This window comes from Daphnia magna, linkage group LG9 (genome assembly GCF_020631705.1).
Source record: "Daphnia magna isolate NIES linkage group LG9, ASM2063170v1.1, whole genome shotgun sequence".
Lineage (NCBI taxonomy): Eukaryota > Metazoa > Arthropoda > Branchiopoda > Diplostraca > Daphniidae > Daphnia > Daphnia magna.
In genome coordinates, this window is record NC_059190.1 from 95,854 (window position 1) to 117,319 (window position 21,466).

The following is a 21,466-nucleotide window of genomic DNA, read 5'->3' on the forward strand; positions in this document are numbered from 1 at the left end:
GGAACAGCAGACAACTTTAGAGTTCCTTGTCTTTTGACCGCTAGATGTCATTCGCCCTAACGAGAACCATAGTAACTACTCGCTTCAAACTTGCTGATTCCGTCAAAAAAATAAAAATAAACAACATGTCGCAGCCGGAAGCGAGTTCAACTTCTCGAGGGAAAAGTCGAAGAGATGGAGGCAAACAATCCTTGTACAGACCAACACGGGATGAAAGAGATCGCTCGGGATATAATTCAGGCTATCGCGGTAAAAGTAGACCAGCTGCTAATGTCGATGCTGCACCTCCTACAATCCTTTTGAAAACAAGAGCCAACGACACTCGAAGCTTATCCCCCGTCCAACAGGTGAAACCTTCAGGACCATTGGCTAGTGGTGAAAATTTATCCAGAGATGCATTCAAGGTTCATGCAAGAAAAGATGTTTCAGACAATACAGCTGTGCTTAGTATGGCGACGCCAGTCAAATTTCTCAGCAAGGATTTGATATTTCAGGACTCTCTCCATGATTTTCTTACCGACAATTGTGAGTTTCTAGTCATAGGTTGTGTTGGTCTACAGTGGTCTGGCAAATCATCTGTCCTTTCTCATCTAGCATCTTCAAAGTATGGGACAATTTATTATTATTATTAAAGATGGTTTTTGATTTTCTGCCTCTATAGTTGTAGGACATTTGTAAAGCAAACAGTGTTCTCAGTTGCAACATCAAGTCTCCAAATGGAAGGCTTAACTGGAACAATAGGACTGGATGCCTTTGTAACTGGAGATCGAATCATCTGGTTAGACTGCCAACCCTTACTTTCTGCAGCAATTGCAGAAAGGGAAATTGCCACAAATTACAACAAGTAGAAAATTTTATTGCAAGTTTATTGTGAAATTCTACTATTATCTTTCTTCTCAGAGATGGATATAAGGAGATTCATCCAAAGTTGGAATCATCCTGTGTTGGAACATTGGTGGAGGTAGAATCGTTGCAGTTATTGTCATTCCTCTACTGCATATGCCACATTCTTATTGTTGTACAAGATTCTCTGGGAGATCCCAACCTCATCAGGTTTTAAGTTTTCTTTTTTTTTCCATTATTTTGGCCGTGCGACTAATTTAAAGGTGAAAACTCATTGCTGATCCTGACAGGTTACTCCAAACGGCTGAAATGCTAAAACCTAATTTGGCCAATGACGATACTGTTGCTGATCATATGCCTCATTTGGTGACGATTTACAATCGGGCTCAACCGAGCGATCTTGTCCCTGAGATGCTGAAACAAACTCACAAATTCTATAAAATGGCATTTAAAAAATCACGACTCCAAATATCAAGCGAACAGTTTGGTGATTTGCAGAAAACTGATGACGAAGCCAATTTTGTTTCACTAGTCGACTGGACAGCCGCCAACGATCAATGGACAAGCTACGAGGAAACCATTCCGTCTTTAAAAGCAAAGTTGCTGGCTCTTCCCAGACATTCATTTGGTCCCACCGGCCTCACTGAAAAATCCTGGTACAATTAAGATTCATTATTGTAGTTAATTAAAATGTAGTTTAATAGTGTTTCTTTATTGATTAAAGGTTTTCTTTTTCCATCAAAGCTTGGGAAGCAGTAAGAAAATCTATGTTGATGATGGAATACGCCAGGTTATTGCAGTAAATGAGCCTTTTCAACCGTTATACCGGATTCAAATAAAAAAGAAACTTGTCCGCAGATAGACGTTTTTATTTTGCTCTACAGGATTTGGTTCAATTTCGAGTTTTTCTTCTATTTGTAAAAAGACAGGAAGCGGGTCGAATCTAATTCACCAGCACCATTTTGTGGTTGTTTATTCGTTAAAACCGACTTTTGTAACATACTAAACCAAGCCACCACCAAGAAAAACTGATGAGAAGGATATTTCCCCGAAAATATATTTCCTCGCAGTTTCCTGTAAAACGACTATAAAGGCAGCAGTTTGGTAAAGTCGATCCCTGGCAAATTCCCACACGGTACTGGTTTGTTGAGAAAACTGTGAAGGACGAACGAAATTCATCCGGGTGAGGCGATCGATGAGTCATAAGATTTAAAAAAAAATTGAGAAAATTATTAATTAGTCACGAACTGGACTGAGATTAAGCGACTAAATGAATCGTTTGCTGTGAAAAGAAGGGCATCTACTATGCCAAGGCAAGAGCATTAATGAGTAAATAAATAAAAGAGAAAAACCATGAACGTACTTATCGGGAACTCGAAAGGCTTTCGGCTGAATGTTGGTGATTGTACCATCGCTGTTGTCGCAAATGATTTTAGCAAGGGATACTTTTTGAATTTCGGCAAATTGATCTAGATAGATACGAAATGATTAAAATTGGCACGAAAAAGTAGGAGTTAATTTCTATCCACTTCATTTAAATGTCAATGGGAAAATGAAAAATTTACGAAAGGGTAGATTAAAAGAGTAGAAAAAACGATCTGCCCGTCTCAAGTTCACGAATTGCAGAGCAAACATGCTTGCAAAGGTTGGCCCAAGTACAGCTTTTGGCAAAGGTTTCTCGCTGACACCACCAACGAATAGGTCAATGTCACGTGGATGGGCATACACGTTTTTCATTGCAGAAACCACCTGCACATTGGTATGAAAGATTTTTGACGTTATAGCTGGATCAAGAAAACATAAAGGCAAAAACAGCAAGGCTCACCTCCAGGGGAATTCGGGGTACAAGTTGGTCAAACGTGAACGGTAGAGACTGTTGTAAGTAATTGCCTGTTAAATAGTATAACATCCAGACGTAAGGAGGCAAGCCGTGGTCTCTTCCACGTTGAATATTCAACGAAATCAAATCAAATCCCAGTCTTTGGCCGGCTGGTCTGAATTTTTCCCCCGTCATGAATCGTAAGTTTAGTATAACATCATGAAGAAAAATGAAGCATGTAGCCATATTGCAACAACAAGTTACTTGAAAAGTTGGCTGGTAATGTCATCCGCAAAGCAGTGATCCACAGCTTGGGCAGGAGTCTGTAACATGCCACGCAGAGAATTGTCCAAAAAAGTACGACTCAGAATTCTCTGGGGTTCATTGAATGCATTTGACAGTAAAAAGCTCTGATCGTCGTCTCTCCTTCCATCACTCTGGAACAACCTATTAGGCAAAAAGAATGCCGTGGGCATGGATACAAGAAAAACCGTTTCGGTAGGGATCGTTTTACCTGATAAAACTCCTCAACTGAGAATGGCCCATGCGAAAAGCGGCTGTCGAAAATTCGGTGAAAATGGCAGGGTTCAAATGGGACAAGTAGTAATACTCTGGAGAATTCACTTGAGCAGCCAATTCTGGACCTGTGACACAAGTACACAGCAGAGCTTAGTATGGGAACGATCGCGATGGCTGTCGCACAAGTCTTGTTTGTATCATACCAATCATAACAGGCAAGTATTCGTTATAAATAATGTGTTGCATTTCCGCAATGACGAAACGTCGGGCTTGCTGGTAATAGAATTCAGACGATTGACCAGGAGCCACTCGATAAAGAGCATCTGCGATACGGTTGTGCTCACGAACCCAAATCGTGTGCATGACAGTTAGCAATGGCTGTTCGTTAACTCTTTCATCGCCTGCATGGAAACGGTAACATGACAATAAATTGAAGTCACCCAGAAGAGAAAGAAAAACTAAATGAATGGAAGAAAAACAGGGCTGACCTGCATCGAAGCATGTCGAAGTACAAACGTTTGGCCAAACAGCCCCAGCGCCTCCCGGACAGCAATTTGGACCGGGTGGCAAAAATTGGCGACCGTTGATGAAGCTCACTTTTAATTTGCCATTAAACGACGATAGATCTCGCAGGGCTGCCGCATGACTTGCAGAACTGCCATAGACATTTGAACCATCGATCCAATGCGTTAGGGCGTTAACCTGTATCAAAAGGTATACGTTTAGATGTTTGTTTTCTTCTAAAGACATTGGATAAAGAGCAACCAGAACTTTTAACGAAATGCTTCTCTCACAGGTGCCTGGTTTAAAGTATTTGGATGAGGAATGAACTTACGTGTTGTCGTGTTCGTGGTATGTTGCCGCTAAGATCTTTGCCGAACGTAGAGCGAACAAAATTCATACAAGTCACGCTGGCTGAACTGGGATCTGGATTGTATTTGGGGTCGTTGGTAGGAACCATGATCGCAGCACACTCAGGATGAGGGGGAGGAAATAAGTCCCTGCCTATCTGTGCTCGTGAACAACACTCAACAGCAGATCCGTCACCTAGTTTGTGCAAGATACATTTTGTGATCTCAAACGTACAGTTACAAAGCTGCTGTAATATTCTTCGTACGTACTCTTGGTAAACGTCGGCGTAAGGGTAAGGTCGTGATCGAGAAACTGTCCCCATTGCATCGTGAGTAAAGTCACGCTGGGGTCAGGCACAGTGTCGTTCAGGACAATCGTTGTCGAGATGAGTCGCGGGCTGGGTAGTGGTTGACCGTTCACACTAACTCGAAATCGGGCAACATCTAATCATTTCCATCACACATTAAATACAGACGATTTCTATAGATTTTTTTGTAAGAAACTACAATATGTACTCACTGTCTGCGTAAATGTTGAAATCCAGGAGTCGCTGAAAGATTGTTCCAGCTTGTCCGAATCTGGGTTGGTAATTGCTGTTACACGAACCGTCTACGGTGCGGAATTTGGAATTGAAGTCACACGGCGATAGGGGAGGAAGTTCAGCCTGTCTATCTGTGGCATTGGATGACGTAGCCAATCTACTAACCGACCCAATTTTTCCTGCCGGAATTGCCAATCTATTTAAGAAAGACATGGTTCAAGATATCAAATTTACGAATTAACTTTTTTATAGGGAAACCAAAAAATTTGGAAAAGGAATTATGAACTGACCTGTCGCTCAAGTATTGTCGAGCCACGTAATCAACAGCGGCTTCTTTGGATTGAGCCATAGCAGCGGGATTGTGTCGTATGAAAGCGAAACGTGCCGAATACTTGGCAGCAGGCGACAACAAGGTACCACCATTTTTGTCAGAAGTGCCTTGAAGCATGAATCGATTTTCATCCTCTTTAGCTATACGCTGTTCCAGCTGCTTCCATTCTTCTACGTATTGCTGGCCAAATCGTAAAGCTTCTTCTATTTGCTCCGTCGGAATGCTGGCCACCATTTCTTCGGCCTCTTGTTCTTCTTTCTTGGCGGCAGCGGCAAGAGCATCGAAACGTTCGATGAGGGTCGCCAAATAATTTCTGTCTAATTCTGTTCATTAAAAATTAATTAATTTGAATTTCTGCTAATTGTGTAGGGAGTCAAGTGTAAGCAAGACTATAAGAATTTTTTACCTTCATTGTTGTTTGATCGCACATCAAGCTCCGGCTCCTTCACTTCGCTCGCAACCTGGTGGTAAGTAAAAAATTAAATTTGTTTCTTTCATTTCAATCTTGGGTGAAGTATTTCTACGAGACTATATTCATCCAACTTGCCAAAGTCTTTACACGTTTATTATGGGCACTTGTATTTTCGAATTGAGGTTTGGTGCTTACCGATTGGCTCGTCAAAGAATTTGCGAGCATCAATATAATTAAAATGTGGCATGGACAGCGGCCTGCGAGAATCGGTCGAAGCATTTTCACGTTTTTCGACGACGTTACTGCCTATTTCACCGTTGCAGGATGTGTGGCAGTTTGAACGATTCACTATCATTCATAGAGGTGAATATATATAGCCCACTTCCTAGCCATTTCATGTCGGTACCTAATCACGCAGAGCAGGAACGCACCAAATTCCAATTAAAAATAAAACAGCTGTATCTATTGAGTTAGGGCTGCTGGTTGTTTGAATGTGTGTGGCCAAATCTATTTCTCTGTTGGGACTCGATTAATTTGATCAAACATTGGGCTGCGAGGCAGTGTTAATGCCTCCAGTCACGTACTCCACATGCAGTTTACTTAATGCGTGTTGACGATATTGTCAATGAATGCAATGCATCTGTTACAGAAAGTCAATATTCAGGCAACATTAACAGACTGAGCGGATAGTGGTGGTCTGTTGGTACTCAATTAATTTATTCAAATATTGGGCTGCGAGGCGATGTTTATGCTACTGGCCAAGTTCTTCATGTGCAGTTTCCTAGTGCATTTGAAAATTAAATATCTGCCAGCGGATCATAGCACATCTAATATTCGTACTGTGTCACATTGACCTGTTGGGATATTGCTCGTGGAGGACTGGTTTACAAACACATCAGTTGCACCAAATTACACCTTGTCTATCTGTGAGCGACCATCTGCTCAGTCTGTCAATATTGCCTGAATGGTGGTTGGTGTTGACTGATTAGTTTAGCTGCTAAAAGAAAAATTAGACTTTCTGTGTGAGTTGAAGGTGAGGGTCAGTCGGGTGAAATTACCATGTTTAAGGATGCCACCCTTTGCAGTGAGCAACAGATGCAGTGTAAATATTGACAATATCGCCAAACGCATTAAGTAAACTGCATGTGGAGTACGTGACTGGAGGCCTTAACACTGCCTCGCAGCCCAATGTTTGATCAAATTAATCGAGTCCCAACAGAGAAATAGATTTGGCCACACAAATTCAAACAACCAGCAGCCCTAACTCAATAGATACAGCTGTTTTATTTTTAATTGGAATTTGGTGCGTTCCTGCTCTGCGTGATTAGGTACCGACATGAAATGGCTAGGAAGTGGGCTATATATATTCACCTCTATGAATGATAGTGAATCGTTCAAACTGCCACACATCCTGCAACGGTGAAATAGGCAGTAACGTCGTCGAAAAACGTGAAAATGCTTCGACCGATTCTCGCAGGCCGCTGTCCATGCCACATTTTAATTATATTGATGCTCGCAAATTCTTTGACGAGCCAATCGGTAAGCACCAAACCTCAATTCGAAAATACAAGTGCCCATAATAAACGTGTAAAGACTTTGGCAAGTTGGATGAATATAGTCTCGTAGAAATACTTCACCCAAGATTGAAATGAAAGAAACAAATTTAATTTTTTACTTACCACCAGGTTGCGAGCGAAGTGAAGGAGCCGGAGCTTGATGTGCGATCAAACAACAATGAAGGTAAAAAATTCTTATAGTCTTGCTTACACTTGACTCCCTACACAATTAGCAGAAATTCAAATTAATTAATTTTTAATGAACAGAATTAGACAGAAATTATTTGGCGACCCTCATCGAACGTTTCGATGCTCTTGCCGCTGCCGCCAAGAAAGAAGAACAAGAGGCCGAAGAAATGGTGGCCAGCATTCCGACGGAGCAAATTGAAGAAGCTTTACGATTTGGCCAGCAATACGTAGAAGAATGGAAGCAGCTGGAACAGCGTATAGCTAAAGAGGATGAAAATCGATTCATGCTTCAAGGCACTTCTGACAAAAATGGTGGTACCTTGTTGTCGCCTGCTGCCAAGTATTCGGCACGTTTCGCTTTCGTACGACACAATCCCGCAGCTATGGCTCAATCCAAAGAAGCCGCTGTTGATTACGTGGCTCGACAATACTTGAGCGACAGGTCAGTTCATAATTCCTTTTCCAAATTTTTTTGTTTCCCTATAAAAAAGTTAATTCGTTAATTTGATATCTTGAACCATGTCTTTCTTAAATAGATTGGCAATTCCGGCAGGAAAAATTGGGTCGGTTAGTAGATTGGCTACGTCATCCAATGTCACAGATAGACAGGCTGAACTTCCTCCCCTATCGCCGTGTGACTTCAATTCCAAATTCCGCACCATAGACGGTTCGTGTAACAGCAATTACCAACCCAGATACGGACAAGCTGGAACAATCTTTCGGCGACTTACAAGCTACAACATTTACGCAGACAGTTAGTACTAAAAAGTCATCTGAATTCCAGTCATAAATTTTTCTAGTGAATTTGTTCTTGTGACGGACTTTGTTTGATCTAATTGGCTTACATAGATGTGTCCAAATTCCGTACCTCTGTGTTCGGGCACCCATTACCAAACCCTCGCTTCCTCTCCACCTCTATTACGGTGAACGACACTGTGCCCGATCCCAGCGTGACTCTACTCACGATGCAATGGGGACAGTTTCTCGATCACGACCTCACTCTTACCCCAACGTTCACAAGAAGTAAGTTTCCCTGTGGTTTTCATCAGTCGTACATTATTAGTATTCCGCACTCTGATGGCTTTGTACGGTTCCCATTGAAATGAAATGAATTTCATCTAACAGGTGATGGAACTGAATTCCACTGCTGCTCACAGGAACAAACGGGATTTGACGTTACTCCACCTCATCCTGAATGTTCTCCAATCGCCATTCCTAGAGGAGATAAGAAATATGATCCATCGGGCAGAGGTCGAGTCACTTGTATGAATTTTATTCGTTCCATTTTCGGTAAAGATCTCAACGGCAACACACCGACGCAAAGGCATCATGTATGTCCATTTCTTACCCCATCTTTTTGTCTAATCCTGGCTTGGCTTCCTCGTTCGACGATCTCTGCAGATAAAAATGTCCAATTTTTATTCTAGGTGAACAGTCTAACGCATTGGATTGACGCTTCAAACGTCTACGGCAGTGACGAAGCCACGGCACAGAAATTGCGAGACCCCAATGGCAACGGTCGGATGAAGGTTTCCTTTAATGGCGATCGCCAGATGCTACCCCTGAAACCTAATTGTTGCAATGCTCCCATTCCTACGGGTGGAACTTGTACGGCCATATGCTTTGATGCAGGTTAGTAGTCGATTTTTACGATAATCTACTTGCATTGCATTATAAGATCATTTTCAATTCACCAGGCGATGGTAGGGTTAACGAGCAGCCCTTACTTACTCTGATGCACACGATTTGGGTTCGTGAGCACAATCGCATCGTGGATAACTTGCACATCGTTGCGCCGTTTCAAACGCCCGAGTTCTACTATCAACACGCCCGACGGATCGTCATCGCAGAAATGCAGCACATCATCTACAATGAATACTTGCCCGTCATGATTGGTATTTTGAAAATTCATAGCTTTTCACTTACTTTCGTGTAAACCACGTTATTTTTTTCAATTAGGTCCGGAAAGGGCGGCCCAGGTCACGAGTGGGGAGTTTCCGTACAGCCCATATACCGATCCAGCCATTGCCACGGAATTTTCTACAGCCGCTTTCCGTATGGGTCACTCTCAGTTGAGAAGCTTCATCAGGTAGTGACAACTGCATGTCAAGGAACAAGAAGTTCAGACTAAACCAATATCACCACATTAGATTGTTTGACAAGAGTGGACAACACAGCAAAGACAGCTACACACTGTCCGACTCGTTTGACGAACCTTTCAGGATGCACCAACCAAATTTCATGGACGATGCGCTACGAGGTCTCCTACAAGTTCCTGCCATGGCAGTTGACAACTGTATGGCCGACGACATCACTAGTCAACTCTTCAAGTTATTATTCCTATTACGTGTTACTTTACAATTAATTCAATTAAAGGTAACTCAAATCGTTAAAATTTTTACAGGCCAAAAGGACAAACACTTGGACTTGATTTGATCTCATTAAATATTCAACGAGGAAGAGATCACGGTTTAGTTTCATACTTCTGGATGTCACATTTATTGAATTCGAATTACGGATTACAAACACAACCAATTCAATTTGATCATTTGCTGCATAAAATGCCAGTTGAAGTATTAACTGCTTTCATTGGCATACGAGTTCTTATCATCGGCAGTGGACTTTCCGATTCATAACGTCATTTTGCTTTTCATGCAGGTGGTCAGTGCACTCGCGTCCGTTTACAATCACCCCTATGACATAGACTTGTTCATCGGCGGAGTCGTTGAAACGCCTTTACCCAACGCTGCGCTGGGACCCACGTTTGCCGGTCTTTTTGCATTGCAATTTTTGAATTTACGACGGGCTGATCGTTTCTTCTACACATCTAACATTGGCCAACCATACGCCTTAACTTCAAGTAACCGAAACCTTTTCTTTTTCCAAACACGATCTCAAGACGTGGACTTGCAACGATACGACACTTGCTACATCCAGTTCGTAAAACTCAACGTTGTTTTTCCTTTTATTCTTTTCAGATCAATTGGCCGAAATCGAAAAAGTGTCTTTGGCTAAAATTATTTGCGACAACAGCGACGGTTCAATCACCCGTATTCAACCGAAAGCCTTCCGAGTTCCTGACGAGTACGTATCACATTCTTTTTTTTTTTTGCACATTTTTAAAATCATTATTATTAGAATAATTCGTTCGACTTTGTTCATCATTGGAATTCATTGTCTCGGGATGGCAACTTAATAATTAGCCAAATACTTTCTAATTAACCTACAAAACTGATCTCTGATGAACATTTTTCTTTCTCTTCTACTTTTCGGTACGGATAATTCGGTTCTTGGCCACCTCAGTTTGTTAAACAAGCCAGTACCATGCAGTAGTTTGGCAGGAATCGACTTTCCCAAATTCTTACCGCTCTAACCATTCACGACAGGTGCATGAATATTTTGGGAGACTTATCTAGCCAATCGTGGCTTCTTTTCTTTGGTGATTGCGGGTTATTAACACAGTATTCATGTACATGTAAGAGGTTTAAGCAAATAAACCGGTTGCGGAGAATAATAATTTGATTCTACATTTAAAACATTGTTCGTTGGTCAAATCAGTTCACCCGTCCTTCGTTCCTGATTCGTACATTCTGCTACCATAAGCTGAAATTATGCGGAATTTTTCGAGTTTCCACGGTCATCCTTTGTGAACCCGTGCTATCCCTAGATTTCACAATACAAATCGCGTTCTCAGGGTTCATGACCCAAATGAGCCCAACTGCCTAGATGACGAACGCCATCAAACGGGAATGTACACAACCAAGACCAAATCACCTTATCTATACGTAAACGTTGCTAACAAAGCATTTCCTGTTAATGCCACTAAGCCGGACTTGAAGCTAGGAGGGCAACGCAGAAGGACAATGGATAACAGCTATCCATCTAACCAAATAACTCAATAGAAAAAACCACGGTACCTGCGCTGCAGGTGTTTCCCTTTAACGAAGCTGGCTGTAGGATGCCATCGTCATTGGCCATTGATGATGTTGAGTTCTTCTCTCTGTTTTCTAGGTGTATCTAGATCAAGATGAAAGAAATCAGTATGCTATTAGTGTGAGATTAAATGAAAATATTTACTTGGTATAGAGGTGTTATGCTGGGCTACGACTCATTCTCACGGTCAGATTTGCATTGTTATATACAAGTAGGTGATGGTCCCTTACAAGAGAATACAATCTGTTACTGCCAAACTGCTACATCAAAAACAAAAGTATAATACCATACAGGGACATTGCGTGAAATAGCAACATCTTAAGCTTCTTCACTTGAATATTCTCCTGTAAATTGAAGTTGCATTCTCAGAGTTTCCGGTCAGTGTGGCACTACACAGCAACATTCAAAAGTTGTTCAAGCATAACTGTAAATCCCTGAAGAACACTGCATACCTGTCTGGACCAGGACCATCTTTGGTAAACAGTCGGATGTAAAAAGAATTTATAGTCATAATATCCACGCATCAATAGATGAATTTTACCTTTGATATTTCCTTCGACAGTGTCATTCCCTCGCTCAACTGACGCAGGCGGAATGTAGCACTCACTTAGCACGCGTTGCAAAGAAATGCCACAGATCCTTCTCGGGAACCCTCTCAACATTCGTCATACATAAAGAGGGCTTGTTTCCGTAGTTGTATTTCAAGTGCTAAGTTAAAAATAGAAAGATGTGAAAGTTAGTAAATACAAGCGAATTTCATTATGCCAACCAAGAGTAAACAAAATAGAAGATAAAACAATTACCTTGCCGATGAAAGGCTTTTAAAATAATGAATCCGCATTCTTTTTTTAAGGAATTTTCGTCGGTGAATTTCCTTTTAGTTTCAGTTTGCTGCGATGCTGACGTTCCAAATTGTGACTAGACAATATAAATCAAATCGTGATAAATTCATCATACAAGCCACATGCATGCCACATGGATTTGAAAATCATAAAAGTACCTTTTCCCGTCTAGCTAAACAGTCCGCCCGTAAATCCAGCTACAACATGGGACACTTTAGCGCCTGTTAAAATAAATGAACTTTTTAAAACTTAATGCAACACACATATGAGATCATTATAAAGGCCCCCAAACCATTGAATCAATTACCCCGACCCTCTTTTGATGCAATCCCTATTACTTGGCTATGGCTCAGATCCTTTTTGCTTACAAGAACTACTAAGATCCGTGCCCGTTAGCCATATAATGGAATACCAGCCGGAAAAAAAAATAGCGAATGGGTAAAAGACCTTAACCTACTTTTTTAAAATAATAACTCATTAAAGCTTTGAATGATGATAGAACTGCAAGAGGTTGTTAAAAGTTCAATCGAAATGGCCGTCAAATGGCCTCTCATACGCTCCCGACGATTCGTTTGTTTCCAACTGAACATTTAAGTCTTTTTGGCCACCTTCGTTAGAAACTTATGAGAAGGATAAGATTTACCAATGCGATTTTTCCAATTGGTTAGCTACTTCCATGAAACATTCATGAGTAAAATTTTCATCGAATGTGGATGAACAGGCAATTCCGACGCATTGATCCTTTGGTATTCGACTTTTATGCAGAGCAAACAGCTATTGAGCGTCAACTTAAGATCTAAAAGATGAGTATGCAGAAATCAATAATTAAGTTTTACACAAAAATTAAATGTACAATTTTTTTTACATATACAAAAAATAATTACTTTGAAATACTTCCATCGTTTTGGGCGGTTCGTAGTTGGTTTTTTGGCTTCTTTAATTGCATGATTTCACTCGCTAAAAACAACATGATATATAATAGTCCAAGGCTGCCTAAATGGCCAAATTCTTCAAGGTGAAAATATGTAGAAAAGAATAGAAATATTAAGCTATTTCTATCATGCTGAGCAACAACTAAAAGTTGTTGCAATTGAATCTTCCATAATCTCATCATGGAAAGCATTCTAAAAAAGCGGATTTCAAATTTCTGTTTCCTTAACGACTAAAAATATGTTACCATTTCGTTGAACCGGTTGCCTAAAAGTTGGAAGAAAATTACCGAAAATTTGGTTAACTAAGCATGCAAACTGAAAAAGAAAAACTATAGATATATTCTCTAAAACGAATGCAAAAATGAACAAGCCGTTTTGGACCGAAACAGCAAATGAGAAACGATTACTTCTATATGTACCATGAAAGCCAACTGAATTGAAATTAATCGAATTCTTTTAGAAGATCAAATGCTGACGTTTGAATTCTCAGGTGAACACGAGCCTAGACGCCTGGTATGGATTTTTCAACTGTATCCATTAACTTGATTCGCTTAGCCTTGGGTTCCGCGGAGGACTTACGATCTCTTGAAATCAAATCTGCCTTTAATGTTTCGTTACCGGGCACATTTGGTGTCACGAAATCGAAAATCGTATCCATTTTCGTGATTTCCCTCAGGGCCATCGTAGCATACACTGAAGAAAGTAGGTCGAATTCGATCACTAGTCCAAGGAAAGCACCATCTAATGTGTACATTTGTTCATGTTGCGATTCATTAAGTAAAAAAAAAAAAAAAAAAAACAAATAAAATCAATTTGGTCTCTATCAAACACTAAACTAGCCCAAGACTGGCTTATATAGCATTATTATAAAACTGAATATACTTTCAATAAGATTAGGCTTTTCCTTTTTCCTCATCCGATCCATGTCCGACCAAACTAGTGTCTCCGAGGGATTACTATAACGTATAAAGTACCAAACAATGTCGAAGGGCTTCGCCACGACGGGTCGGTATTCGACGTCGACGCTGTAATCCCTTTAAATAAAATTTTAAAAATGTAGATGAATATATAGAAATTTTTGTGTAACATTAGATTGCTGATCTGTACTTGACGGCACGTTTCAAATCGCTCTCCAACAATCCATCCTTCAGTAAAAAGTTGGTATTGTAATTTGCTACTTCGTTAAGCGGGTAAGTGCCATCAATCCCCGGGAGTGGTAGCATAACATCACTGATGGTGTAATTTCGAATATTGCCTTCGTCAAGCAAAATAATTTTTCGCTGAGACTTTTCTGTACTGCCATTTTCTGGGTGATAAGCGTAGACCAAGTCTCCTATTATTGGCTCCAAACCAAATTTGGCAATACGTTCTGACGCAATCATGTTCCATAGAAAACGCAAATAGGCACGTACGTAAATACGTAGCTTGCTGCGTGGAATCTGTTACGGTAACAAATATCCGTTATCTTTTATCATAATACAACCGGCCTAGGATACAGTACGGATCTAATCAGGCGGTTGACGTTCTTTCTTCGGTTCTTCATATCATAGAGGAGTTTACACTCGATTGAGGTACTTTCCCCGGACGGTACATTTTCTAAGGCCAGCCAAGCATTCCTCGATACTTTGTATTTCACAAGTGCTGCATACTCCTCGCCAGTTACATCACCCGGATCAATAGCAGAGGGTTCTAACATAAGATTGATGACCTAAAGCAATACAGTAATTCATAAATAATTTGTTTTGTTGTGTCATCTAGTAACCAATTATTTACTCACTTCCTGCCAGTTCTTTTTAAGTAAGCATTTGCCAATTAAATGCAAAGGTGCTTCACGGCTCCTTCCAAAACATTCGACATCATAATAATTAATGAAGCCGTTTATTTTCAACGACTCCAAATTTGCTTTGATTACACTGGCATCTCCCATCACCTGCCGGAGCGCAATCGTGTAATGGCTGCCCTAATTAGACACAAACTAATAAGGCAGGAATTCAAAATGTTATTGACGATTGCCTTACAATGCGATGACCTGGCACAAGTGGTTTATCGGTAAATTTGTAGTTCCCAATAATAACATTTGATCGCAAGCCACTTGCAACATGTAGAGGACTCCAGTCGAATGCAGTTACCAGCTGACTTGTGTTTGCTCTTTTTGGTAGGTCGCCGGCAGTCCAAAATTTTGGCCTTAAGCTTTAGGTAAAAGTTTCTACCGTTAAACGAGAAATTTACAACTGCATACTTTTAAGAAAGTAATACAATTACCTTGGTTTTCTGCTACGATACAATTTCGCTAGGGCTGTCGCCGTGCTAAGATTTTCCTTGTACAAAACAAACTGTGTATACAAGGTAGAAGGCGGAGGTTCCCGAATTCTTGGCCTTACATTTTCACGCTTGGAGATTTGTAGAACGTTACAGACAGTTTTGAAGCTAAGCCCTTCATATTTCACGGATAGAACCCTGGCTAGACTCTGTCGCTCGTCTTTTCTTTTGCCACAAACATCAATTTTAATCGTTAGAGGCAGTTCATTCTTTATCATTCCATCAATTTCATTCCATTGATCAGCAGTTAAAAGTTGATTTTGTTCATATGGAGAAGGAAACTCTTTGATATTTTTTTTTGGAAAAACCATAATATCTGGCAGTGTTCTATCAGTTAAGTGGATTTCTTTTCCATCCAAACTGATTTCATTGACCTGCAAAGACAATGATATTCAACAGCATTATTACAAAGTATTATTCATAGCAAAAGATAGAGAAAAAGATGAGTCTCTCAATCTTTACAATCACCTCGCAAGAAATTTAACTGTTATTACCTGAAAATCTGAGGATTTCCAAACAGCCGAAAACCCTTTTCCATTTGAAACATATTGAATAATACCAACTTCTTGAGCATTCATCACTGACAATGTTGTCCTTAGTAGAATTTGAGAAAAATGCCATAGAGGACAAAGAGGTGTTACGACCAGGACATTTGGATTTCATTACGAGAATTAAAATACGAACGCTCAAGACTACAAAACAACCAGACGCTGTAATTCGAACAATTATTACCTTGATTTTATTCCGTTGATTTACGGACACAGCTGGATTAAAGTAATAGGGAACAAGAATAACACCTTTAAAATCCCTCACTCGCCATACAATTTGCTAAAGATCCGGGCTTAACCTCCGTAGCTCTCCTCGCTCCACTCTCTACTCTCATGCCTCTCCTTTTTCTTCCTCTCTTCTTCTCTCCACGTCAGTTCGTCGTTGGTTTCCTGGAAGCCGCGGTCGTCTCGCTCTCGACGTTTTCTTCTTTTTCTTTGGACTTTCGAGACCAGATCGTAACAGAGGATTCAGTGACAAAGAACAATAGCTATGTAAGGAAAATTGTAATGGAAAACAAAAGATGGATTGTTTTTTGTTTTTTTTTTCTTAATAAACCACTGCTTTCTAACTTAATTTTAAAGAGGAACCCAAACAAAAATTCCAATTAGAACTCCAAGCGTTGTAACCACATACTCCGACCACACTCAGAGCTCGTTCGTCCTCCATTACCGCCATTACTGCATTGCTTTTCAGAGTGCGTAGAGCGCATACCATCTAGCGGATGAAATAATATGCATTCGTTCCGTTCTGTATGCATTTGGTAGTTAGTAAGATCCCTGATTTTTTCAGTCGATTCGATATTATGGCAAATGAAAAAAATACAATACCGATAGGCATTAAAATCGAATGTTTATAACTAAAGGCGTAATCTATTGGTAGGCAACCTATGCATGCAGTAGTTATTCAACTTCCGTCTGTAGTCTGTACAGGGCCATGACAAGATGACTATCTCACCACAGGGCTTTAAGTTTTTGATTACGTCACTAGTAGCTCACTCGGTGTAAAAAAAAGGGCTTGGGAATAGCTTAACGAACTTACTTGGCTGAGATGTGAAATTCTTAAATCTATATGGATTTAGATCGTAATAATAAGAAATTGTTGCGCAATTAAGCCAAGAAGACAACTTTCAATTCAAACCAGCTGTAACAACTAACAATGCTGGCTATCCAACCAAATCCAACTGCCAAGCAACCACTTGTTTGTAATCAGTCTCACTTACCAGTTGAAATGGAATGTTCCAGGCAAGTAAAGTTGATTGAATTGAAGAATTTAGACACTTGCATCTTTTTCAACTGCGCGGTAAATTCTAGTAGAACAGAAATTGTATTGTACAAGACACACTAAAACCACGAGGCTTTTCCATTGTCCGTTTAAGAAATATGGTGATGATCAAGCAGACGACAATTATTCTGTGAGAGCGTGAAGCATCAGCATGAACTCAATTGTTTTACATAGATGCCATCAAAGCGGAATAAACAAAAATTTATGTAGCTAAGAACGCTTAATAATTCATGATCATTATAAGCAGCGATCTTGTTTATTCACATTGATAACCAATGACCATAACATCACGTAAAAGCATCATAGCAACGAAGACATGTGAAGTTACAATTGCAAAACAAATAACGTAATTTTTAAAATTCTATTACTAGAAAAAAGAGCTAAAACTTTGTAAGAATGTAACTAATATAATTCTTAACAATTATTCGAAGACTGGGATGGATTTTTCAGGTAGAGGCGAGCAAGTTTGACTTGCTGTATCTTTTAATGGATGACCAAAAAATCGGTTGATTTCTTCCAATGTCTTGCCTTTAGTTTCTGGCAAACAAAATGCAACAAACAAAACAGCTGTCAGACAACAAGCTGCATAGAGACCGTAGACACTGCCGATTCCCATCGTCGCTGCCATCTCAGGAAAAGTTCGTACTACTATGAATGTGCAGCTCAGACCGAATGATGCAGAGATGGTACCCAATCGATGACGGTATTCCAGTGGAAACAGTTCGCCCATTATTAGCTGAGGTACAGCGCCGAAACCAATAGAGTATGCAATGATGAAAGACACGAGGCAAAGTAAAGGGAGCCAACCCAACTCCGAGATGACAAACGACCCTGACGAGTTACTTTCATCGACGACAGTTATCTCTTCCCATGCGTTTTTCAGATAAACAAAAACACTCAGTCCAATGAGTGAAATTGCCATAAAAGTTCCAGAAATCATCAATAACAATCGACGTCCAGATCGGTCCACCTGAAGATAACATTTATTTTGACAAAAATGACATGGAACGCACAATAGCTTCGGCAAACTTATTGCTAACTTACCAATAGGGCTGATATCATGGTGAAAACTAATTGCACAATGCCAATCATAATGCTGGACATAAATCGGTCCACGCTACTACCAGCTTCCTGAAAAATGCTGGCCGAATAAAAGACAATGGCATTAATGCCACTAAACTGTTGGAAGAACATTAGCGCCATCGAGATGAACAGCGGCTTCATCAAGTGGCTGCTTGTCATTATGTTGGCGTAGCTAACATCTAACATCTGTGAGTTACCATTGGTTTTCATGCGCTGCAATTCTGGTTCAATGTCAGTATACCTGAAATTTGACGTAAGTACCAAAATAAGTTAAGAGATAAGTTAAAAAGATTAAGTTGGGTGAATCCAATGGACTCTATCTAAGTGGACGACCCACTTTCCGCGTAGTTTCTGAAGCGCGACCTTGGCCTGTGGTTCCTGGTTGTGGGCAACAAGCCAGGAGGGTGTCTCTGGCATGAAAAGCTTTCAATTAAGCAGAAAAATAAATCAAAGTTCACCATTGATTACATATTAGAATATATGAGATTTGAGCCTTATGACCGAAATTGGCAACACTTTGAAAGGTAATGGTAATTTTTACCATGGCTAGACCCAAGACGATTGGCAGTGATCCTATTAGAAAACAGAGAGTTTGCCACTCGACAAAGGCTCCGACGATGTAGGCGATCACAATACCCAATGAAAGAAATGTGGCCGTAAAAGAACCCAGAGCTCCCCTTATCCTCGGTGAGGAGCATTCACTCACCTGTAATAATTCAGTGGATAAACTGTCAAAGTTGGGAAAAAGCATAAACCGATAACTTTACATAAATCTGTGAAGTAGGCGTTGAAGCTCCAGTTAATAAGCCAGTGATAACACGACCAATGAAGAGAAGCGATGTCGACTTCACATAATAGGACAATCCCATAAGGTAAAATCCAAGGATATAGGGTATTGAGATGGTAGCAAGTGTCATCCGACGACCATACATTTCCATAGGAAATGCAATCAGCAAGCTTCCAAAAATGGCGCACAGTGGTGGCAATGAAGCTGTTAATTAACAAAGACAAATTTTAATCTTGAAGACAATGACTGCTGAATGCCAAATACATGATATTTAGAATAGTTAAGCCTATATTTAGGGCACATTGGAGTTTCAATGTTTGTCATTACTTATCCAAGCAGCTTCTTCTTGTTCGAGGTACAATGTTTCATTATTCTGCGCCGTCAGTTGTGGGATAGCTGACGAGCTCCTATCACCACGTTAAGACAAACAATTTTGTAAAAGAAAAAAAGATAAGATAAAATAAATCTAATTCTAAATGCTGTAGTTTACCATCCGCGAACGAGACCTGTACAAAGCATGGCCCACGATGCCGATGTCGCACAAACAATCTGAGTTTCAAAGACAATACAAAAGGGACAACAATTACATACAAAAATTCCAGCTACTTTCTAATTGTTCTTTTTTTCCATTTCTTATTCATTTATTAAATCATAGATTTCTTTGCCTTTCAGACTTTCTCGAATCTATTCCGATTAATGTTCAACCTTTTCTGCCTCTTGCCTACCGCAATGATAATATTTTGAATTATTTCTAAAGAATTCAACCACCTGTCTATTAAGGCGGAGCACATTCACGTCTAGGGCAAATTTGCCTAGAGAAAAGGAAGCACTCCAAAAACAAGCTTATCTTAAGTCTATTAGAACTTGTACGTGAGGGTGCGTAATGCGGAAATAAGGCTACTAGATAGAGGGACTAAAACACATAAAATTAAGACACGGTTTACTGATTTCACGTGTAACTTACTTGAGGAGCCACTTTTTGCCAATTCTTGAATGGCGGTAAATTCTTGCGGGTTTTCATAACTGTTTCCAATGCAATTTCCTTCCCGGCTAATGCTGACAATAGTGCTAACGAGCAACGTCTTGCGTACTTCTCGCAGCCAGAGTCAAACAGTGAATGATTTTTCAGCCGTCCGTGAACGTTGGCTTTTATCGACTCCGCTCTTGCATCATTAAAGTGAAGCTAGTCACTTCTAAACCTCCTCCATAAGCAACCGTACTTTACTTGCTTTTTACTTTTCCTCTACAAAGGTTGCATAAGGCCTTTATCCTTGAATACAGGACAGGGTGTCACAGCCATTTCGAGAACCCTGCGAAAATTGCTCAATCTTATCGATGGACGCTGTAGCGCATCATGCCTTGTGAGTCAATAGGAATAATAAAGGAAATCCGTCAAGGTGGCTTCGATGCAACTTTTTGTCGCACTTTTCAAGTCCGATTCAATTTCGATAATTATTCAACTGTCAGAAGCCATTCGCTTTTATCACCTCCTTTTAGTATTCCATAGCTAAGGGAATCTCAGTCACTCTTCTTTCCCCGCAAGAAACTGCACTCTACTTGCTTTTTCGACTATTTGCTCTTCAGTTTGCATCAGGCCTGCATCCTTGAAAATCGGCCATGATCACGCGAGCAACTTATCGTGTACTTTGCGAATTCGTACTCAGTCTTATCGACAGTTGCTTTGACGTGTCATCCTTAAATGTTTTAGGTAATTTTTAAAATATACTTCAAGGTTAAAAGAAGAATCCTTACACCACAGGACTAGTTACCATATCCCTATGAAGAGCAATCGTTTACAAAGTAATGGCATTCTGCTTGATCATCCAATTTCGACATCCATCCAAAGCTAGTGGACACATAGTATTGCTCTAGAAAATGAAATCAAAGATATCAGTAACAAAAAACAAGGCATTATTTAAGAAAACCTGATAGATTCATGCATTATTATAACAGAAATTAAAAGGTGAAAATTTCACTTACTATTGTATAGCCATAGGCAAGTGTTGTTATGCCAACTTAATTGATCTGAATGACTGCAAGCCTTACAGCAGACTGTCAGCCTTACATACAAATATTCAACGTAATAAATTTATGGATAATAAACAAAACTAACATAGAAAATGTCTTAAATTCAGCTTTCCAGGAAGCATTTTCCTCCATCCTATTCAAACTATATTACATTACTATACAATCGAGTCTACATTTATTCTGGTTGGGGAAAAATAGCACTAGAGATGTAACTTCTAAGCATAGTTATAATAAAAAATATATGCAATCTAATGGAATGTAGGATTTACCTGCCAGTAACAATTAACGATATAGATGTTATAAGAACGAAGCACTCTGACAGAAAGCAATTCTATGAGTGCTGTCAAAAATATAGGCTCAGGCATAGTATAAATAACTGTATGTCCATTTCAAGAATGACTTATTATTGCGGTTTATTTCGATGATGGACAGTTTTCAGAAAAATCTACGGTGCTTTGACATTAGCAGGGATACGAGGAGCTCTTCACTCATTACGAAGATTAGCTTCCAACCACGTGTTGAAAAACAGCTTAAAATGTTAATGCAGTCGATGGAATTTAACGTTCCGCGCAATGTATTATAACTTCATTGGCTCCATTTTATATGAGTCACTCTCATTTTAATTTAACACTGGAAAGTTCTTGTTGATT

At 39.9% G+C, this 21,466-nt stretch overlaps 5 protein-coding genes and 2 long non-coding RNA genes across 14 annotated transcripts; 3 read left to right on the forward strand and 4 right to left on the reverse strand.

Annotated features, from left to right (window-relative positions):
• The first annotated feature begins 65 nt into the window (after positions 1–65).
• Positions 66–1,700, forward strand: LOC116931238 (protein SMG9). The gene is made up of 5 exons (XM_032938805.2): positions 66–604; positions 662–844; positions 901–1,053; positions 1,134–1,499; positions 1,568–1,700. The coding sequence occupies exons 1-5, from the start codon at positions 126–128 to the stop codon at positions 1,644–1,646; spliced, it is 1,260 nt and encodes a 419-aa protein (XP_032794696.2). The 5' UTR covers positions 66–125; the 3' UTR covers positions 1,647–1,700.
• Positions 1,701–1,785: 85 nt separating this feature from the next.
• On the reverse strand, positions 1,786–5,674 carry LOC116931233 (chorion peroxidase). Its single transcript, XM_032938788.2, has 14 exons — positions 5,513–5,674; positions 5,312–5,366; positions 4,865–5,228; positions 4,553–4,770; positions 4,303–4,476; positions 4,017–4,228; positions 3,670–3,883; positions 3,385–3,582; positions 3,177–3,306; positions 2,927–3,109; positions 2,669–2,837; positions 2,409–2,592; positions 2,207–2,312; positions 1,786–1,998 (listed from the first exon to the last, which is right to left on the reverse strand). Exons 1-14 carry the CDS (start codon positions 5,594–5,596, stop codon positions 1,929–1,931), a joined length of 2,361 nt encoding a protein of 786 aa, XP_032794679.1. The 5' UTR covers positions 5,597–5,674; the 3' UTR covers positions 1,786–1,928.
• A 1,020-nt stretch (positions 5,675–6,694) lies between these two features.
• Positions 6,695–10,579, forward strand: LOC116931234 (peroxidase). The gene is made up of 14 exons (XM_032938789.2): positions 6,695–6,856; positions 7,003–7,057; positions 7,141–7,504; positions 7,599–7,816; positions 7,912–8,085; positions 8,188–8,393; positions 8,490–8,694; positions 8,760–8,957; positions 9,022–9,151; positions 9,213–9,392; positions 9,467–9,635; positions 9,721–9,922; positions 10,041–10,146; positions 10,366–10,579. Exons 1-14 carry the CDS (start codon positions 6,773–6,775, stop codon positions 10,433–10,435), a joined length of 2,361 nt encoding a protein of 786 aa, XP_032794680.2. The 5' UTR covers positions 6,695–6,772; the 3' UTR covers positions 10,436–10,579.
• LOC123476016 lies at positions 10,121–11,475 on the reverse strand. Its single transcript, XR_006651583.1, has 4 exons — positions 11,448–11,475; positions 11,287–11,384; positions 11,140–11,220; positions 10,121–11,079 (listed from the first exon to the last, which is right to left on the reverse strand). It is a non-coding gene; the product is annotated as an uncharacterized LOC123476016 (long non-coding RNA).
• Positions 11,476–13,085: 1,610 nt separating this feature from the next.
• Positions 13,086–17,012, reverse strand: LOC116931235 (pseudouridylate synthase 7 homolog). 6 transcript variants are annotated; one of them, XM_032938796.2, is made up of 10 exons: positions 16,857–17,012; positions 15,821–16,076; positions 15,583–15,682; positions 15,032–15,462; positions 14,788–14,959; positions 14,547–14,729; positions 14,271–14,477; positions 13,877–14,208; positions 13,652–13,803; positions 13,086–13,510 (listed from the first exon to the last, which is right to left on the reverse strand). In XM_032938796.2, exons 3-10 carry the CDS (start codon positions 15,664–15,666, stop codon positions 13,272–13,274), a joined length of 1,800 nt encoding a protein of 599 aa, XP_032794687.2. In that variant the 5' UTR covers positions 15,667–15,682; positions 15,821–16,076; positions 16,857–17,012; the 3' UTR covers positions 13,086–13,271. The 6 variants fall into 6 exon arrangements, with proteins under 6 accessions (XP_032794687.2, XP_032794685.2, XP_032794686.2 ...); XM_032938794.2 differs by having other exon boundaries at positions 15,821–16,124; XM_032938795.2 differs by lacking the exon at positions 16,857–17,012 and adding an exon at positions 16,207–16,325 and having other exon boundaries at positions 15,821–16,124.
• LOC116931240 lies at positions 16,563–17,161 on the forward strand. The gene is made up of 2 exons (XR_004398843.2): positions 16,563–16,936; positions 17,013–17,161. It is a non-coding gene; the product is annotated as an uncharacterized LOC116931240 (long non-coding RNA).
• LOC116931237 (facilitated trehalose transporter Tret1) lies at positions 17,156–21,360 on the reverse strand. 3 transcript variants are annotated; one of them, XM_032938802.2, is made up of 11 exons: positions 21,086–21,360; positions 20,769–20,848; positions 20,558–20,656; positions 19,753–20,482; positions 19,279–19,337; positions 19,116–19,195; positions 18,769–18,992; positions 18,543–18,707; positions 18,339–18,424; positions 17,963–18,242; positions 17,156–17,888 (listed from the first exon to the last, which is right to left on the reverse strand). In XM_032938802.2, exons 4-11 carry the CDS (start codon positions 19,807–19,809, stop codon positions 17,340–17,342), a joined length of 1,500 nt encoding a protein of 499 aa, XP_032794693.2. In that variant the 5' UTR covers positions 19,810–20,482; positions 20,558–20,656; positions 20,769–20,848; positions 21,086–21,360; the 3' UTR covers positions 17,156–17,339. The 3 variants fall into 3 exon arrangements, with proteins under 3 accessions (XP_032794693.2, XP_032794691.2, XP_045035294.1); XM_032938800.2 differs by having other exon boundaries at positions 19,753–20,656; XM_045179359.1 differs by lacking the exons at positions 19,279–19,337; positions 19,753–20,482; positions 20,558–20,656; positions 20,769–20,848; positions 21,086–21,360 and having other exon boundaries at positions 19,053–19,181.
• Positions 21,361–21,466: the final 106 nt, after the last annotated feature.

Coding starts and splice junctions, on each gene's coding strand:
- LOC116931235 (XM_032938796.2), bottom strand. CDS start 15,666: ATGAATGCTCAAGAAGTTGGTATTATTCAATATGTTTCAAATGGAAAA. Junction 15,463..15,582: donor GGAAATCCTCAGATTTTCAG/GTAATAACAGTT, acceptor TTGTCTTTGCAG/GTCAATGAAATCAGTTTGGA. Junction 14,730..14,787: donor TTGTGCCAGGTCATCGCATT/GTAAGGCAATCG, acceptor GTGTCTAATTAG/GGCAGCCATTACACGATTGC.
- LOC116931238 (XM_032938805.2), top strand. CDS start 126: ATGTCGCAGCCGGAAGCGAGTTCAACTTCTCGAGGGAAAAGTCGAAGA. Junction 605..661: donor TCTCATCTAGCATCTTCAAA/GTATGGGACAAT, acceptor CTGCCTCTATAG/TTGTAGGACATTTGTAAAGC. Junction 845..900: donor ATTGCCACAAATTACAACAA/GTAGAAAATTTT, acceptor CTTTCTTCTCAG/AGATGGATATAAGGAGATTC.
- LOC116931234 (XM_032938789.2), top strand. CDS start 6,773: ATGCTTCGACCGATTCTCGCAGGCCGCTGTCCATGCCACATTTTAATT. Junction 7,058..7,140: donor GCGATCAAACAACAATGAAG/GTAAAAAATTCT, acceptor TTTAATGAACAG/AATTAGACAGAAATTATTTG. Junction 9,923..10,040: donor ACCATACGCCTTAACTTCAA/GTAACCGAAACC, acceptor TATTCTTTTCAG/ATCAATTGGCCGAAATCGAA.
- LOC116931237 (XM_032938802.2), bottom strand. CDS start 19,809: ATGAAAACCCGCAAGAATTTACCGCCATTCAAGAATTGGCAAAAAGTG. Junction 18,425..18,542: donor TCGTCTTGGGTCTAGCCATG/GTAAAAATTACC, acceptor CTTAATTGAAAG/CTTTTCATGCCAGAGACACC. Junction 17,889..17,962: donor CCATGATATCAGCCCTATTG/GTAAGTTAGCAA, acceptor TGTTATCTTCAG/GTGGACCGATCTGGACGTCG.
- LOC116931233 (XM_032938788.2), bottom strand. CDS start 5,596: ATGCTTCGACCGATTCTCGCAGGCCGCTGTCCATGCCACATTTTAATT. Junction 3,583..3,669: donor TTCGACATGCTTCGATGCAG/GTCAGCCCTGTT, acceptor GTTTCCATGCAG/GCGATGAAAGAGTTAACGAA. Junction 3,307..3,384: donor ATACTTGCCTGTTATGATTG/GTATGATACAAA, acceptor CTTGTGTCACAG/GTCCAGAATTGGCTGCTCAA.